General features: G+C 45.3%; 1 protein-coding gene across 1 annotated transcript; it reads left to right on the plus strand.

Annotated features, from left to right (window-relative positions):
• Positions 1-221: 221 nt before the first annotated feature.
• On the plus strand, positions 222-3,306 carry rxfp3.2b (relaxin family peptide receptor 3.2b). The gene has a single exon (XM_033621338.2). The coding sequence runs from the start codon at positions 535-537 to the stop codon at positions 1,771-1,773; it is 1,239 nt and encodes a 412-aa protein (XP_033477229.1). The 5' UTR covers positions 222-534; the 3' UTR covers positions 1,774-3,306.
• Positions 3,307-3,714: the final 408 nt, after the last annotated feature.

Consider the following 3,714-nt stretch of genomic DNA (forward strand, 5'->3'; position numbering starts at 1 on the left):
ATCAAACACAGGACTGCCCGTGTTGTTAATGTACAGTCGCATGCAGCCGTCCTCTCCACATCTTTGCATATTTTACGCGCACTATTGTTTCCACGTCTCCAAAGCTCCCTTTACAAAAAAAAAAAAAAAAAAAAAAAAAAAAAAAAGCGGCACAGCACAAACATGATTATCCAGAAGGTCCCGGTGTCATGTCAAAACACATTCACATTCACACCTGACGGACGTGCTGGGAAGCTTTGATGTGGCTGCATCCATCACGAGTGTGAATTTGCTCTGGTCCAATAATGTGGCTGCTGAGGAGATGAGCGTCGGTCGCGCGACTGAGCTGTGCGCGTTCACGTGGAACCTATAAACGGACGTGGCGCGCAGAGCTGTGAGTAGTCGTGGAGAGAGAAGGAGAGGATAATCGTGGCAGAGGATAGTATCTTTAGCGCAGTGGGACATAACCTGACACAGATACAACAGGGATGCTCATAATGCCATCATCACAAACTTTTCTGTCTCTCTTCTGTAACACATAACTGTCCAACTCTGATGTCTGAGATGATATGTGAGCAAGAGAGTCAAGCCATGCAGCTGAATGAGACTGGAGTTCAAACACTGGCTCCAGAGCCATGTGAGCAGCAGATACTACAGGAAGACATCACTGGAAACTGTAGCGGAGGTTCCACCAGCAATCTGTCGCTGCACTGCTGGCTGCAGCTCCTCACCAAGGAATCTATCATGGAAATCCAAGGAGACAGCTCCAGTTTGGTGGTGCGTGTGATGATAGCTTGTGTCTACTCCATAGTCTGTGCACTTGGGCTGGTGGGAAACTCACTGGCTCTGTATCTGCTTCACTCACGTTACAGGCAGAAGCAGTCATCCATCAACTGCTTTGTGATGGGACTGGCCATCACAGACCTCCAGTTTGTTCTGACTTTACCTTTCTGGGCAGTGGACACGGCCCTGGACTTCCGCTGGCCATTTGGCCGCGTGATGTGCAAAATCATCAGCTCCGTCACCACCATGAACATGTACGCCAGTGTATACTTCCTCACAGCTATGAGCGTGGCACGTTATTACTCTATCTGCACCGCTCTGAAGATGCACAGCCGGCGAGCGGCAGCCACGAGAGCCAAATGGACGAGCTTGGGCATCTGGGCTGTGTCTCTGCTGGCCACTCTGCCTCATGCCATCTACTCCACCAGCGTCCAGGTGTCGGATGAGGAGCTCTGCCTGGTGCGCTTCCCAGACTCAGGCACCTGGGATCCACAGCTTCTTTTGGGTCTCTACCAACTGCAAAAGGTCCTCCTAGGCTTCCTCATTCCTCTCATCATAATCACCGTCTGCTACCTGCTGCTCATGCGCATCATCCTCAGCCGACGCATCGCAGGCGCAGGGGGCCCAGAGGTGGAGCAGGGCCGGCAGAGACGTCGCTCCAAAGTGACCAAATCCATTGTCATCGTGGTTCTGTCCTTCTTTCTGTGCTGGCTTCCCAACCAGGCGCTGACACTGTGGGGAGTGCTCATAAAGTTTGACCTTGTGCCCTTCAGCAAGGCCTTCTATAATGCACAGGCCTACGCCTTCCCCTTGACTGTGTGTCTGGCACACACCAACAGCTGCCTCAACCCCGTGCTCTACTGCCTAGTTCGCCGGGAGTTTCGGGCAGGTCTCAAGGAGCTTCTCCTGCACGCCACGCCCTCCTTCAGGAGCCTGACTCATCTGCTGCGTCGTAAGGCCAAAGTGGCTGAAGCACCGCCAGTTCTGGTGCTCGTCCAAATGGATGTCTGAGGCTTACTGTGACGGAGGACTCCTTCAACTCCTCCGTAGGAGTGAATGACTAACTCACAAAGAGTAGTACTATTGATCTGGAGTTGTTTACCGTGACGGTGCATCCTTCTCAAACTTGTCAACATGTCTTTTTGGGGTTTTGAAAACAACAAAATCATAATGGACTACCCAGTGGGATGTGCCCCACTTTCACTGCGTGCTCCAAGATTCACTCCGCACACATTTCTACTTGTTATACAATGACTCTCTCTATCTCGCCATGCAGTATGTCTCTGTTTCTCTCACTCAGCCTCTGACAGGCGATACCTGTGCTGCTCTCTGGTAATTTGCCATGTGTGTAGATGTCAATCATTATTAAGATTTGAATAGCTGCAGCACTCAGACACCTGTCTGAGATGAGCCTCAATTAACATTTGCCACAGCTTTGGCATCATGAGTGGGATTAACCACCGAGTGTCACCAAGTGATGCAGGATTTATTTGGATAAAAGAAAAGTAAATCAGATTGGGTTTTTTTAAAAAATAAAAACACCCACAAAGAAACATGAAAAGAATATGAGTGATGAGGAGGTTTCCCAGTGCGTTGGACAGTTGGTGTATTTGTGTTTGTTATATGGTGCAATTGTCTACATTGTTTCATTCAGTAAAAACAAACTGGAAAATTGAAACCAAATTATTTAAAAAGTAGGCTAATAGTAAACAGTAGTATCTAAAACACAGCAAAAGATCAAAGTTATTGAAATCGATGGTGTATATCTGTTGAAAACTGAGTAAATGACAAGGTCAAACACTGTACAGCAGCTGTCTAATTTATTTAGAAGCAAAGAATAGCATGTGCTGTGTTGTCTTGGGGAAAAGGTTGATGCCTATAATGAAACAATAAAAGGCAAAGAAATAAATACAAGGTTCAGTACAAGCACTTAAATTAATTTCCTGTCATTTTTCAAGGTAAGGCAATATACATCAAAAGGTTCATTGCAACGAGTGTAGACAGTGAGACGAATGAAGTCCTTGAGGAAAGCTGAGGATCAAGAGTTGAGGTGCTTCAAATGAGATTTATACTCCTGTGCAACTATGCACACAAAAAGAAATATTTACTCTCACTGTTTCTCTCCCTCTTGCTCCCACTGACCGCGCGCACACATGCAAAATGTATCTGTGCAATTTCTCACAGCTGTAGATGCGAACAACAAAATTAATACTTCAGAATTTACACTAAATCTGCAAATTTGTGTATCTTTTCAGCACATTTAAAACAGGCCAATTCTACAAATGAAACATTTTTTTCCATGGACAGTCCATTGATGTCAACACCAGCCTTTCCTTCTCTGTTAAATTACAAGGTTACGAATGTTGAAAGAGCACATAACTGAGAAACTGCCGTGATAATGTGATCTCTGTGAATGTAATGCCTCTCTGTATCCTGTCATGACTGTGAGTGTAATCATGATCTTTTACAGGAGACATTTGTTTTTGAATTGATGTTATAATGGAATGTTTCAGTGAAGTAAAGATTAAATTAAAAGCCTCAGCTTGAACTATTTCAAATAAATAATAAGTTGAAATTCAGGGCACATACACTGGGGAGATGAATTTAGGCAGCCGAGCCGCTGAGAGTTTGAAAGATAAAGTGGGACTAATGTTGCTGTAAACCAATCCCACACCCGCAGAAGGGCATCGGATGATAGACAGAGACTCACTCCTCTGCTCTGTTGTTTAATTAATGAGATTTAATTTTCTCATTCTGTGTTTGCGCAGCGCCTCTTCAATCACCAACAACATCGACTCTGCACCGCGCAAATAATCAATGAACAAGGGTGCTGAGAAAAATGCTGTTCATAAGAACCGCTGTCAGATGGAGGGAATAGCTTTTCTTAATCATCTCTGACGAGCTGGGGTGAAATGAGTCAAATATTGCTCCAAATATTCAAACATAAATACT

This window comes from Epinephelus lanceolatus, chromosome 6, assembly GCF_041903045.1.
Source record: "Epinephelus lanceolatus isolate andai-2023 chromosome 6, ASM4190304v1, whole genome shotgun sequence".
In the NCBI taxonomy this organism is placed as follows: Eukaryota; Metazoa; Chordata; class Actinopteri; order Perciformes; family Serranidae; genus Epinephelus; species Epinephelus lanceolatus.

Bases quoted from the DNA above. Each gene is read 5' to 3' on its own strand.
- rxfp3.2b (XM_033621338.2), top strand. From the start codon at position 535: ATGTCTGAGATGATATGTGAGCAAGAGAGTCAAGCCATGCAGCTGAAT.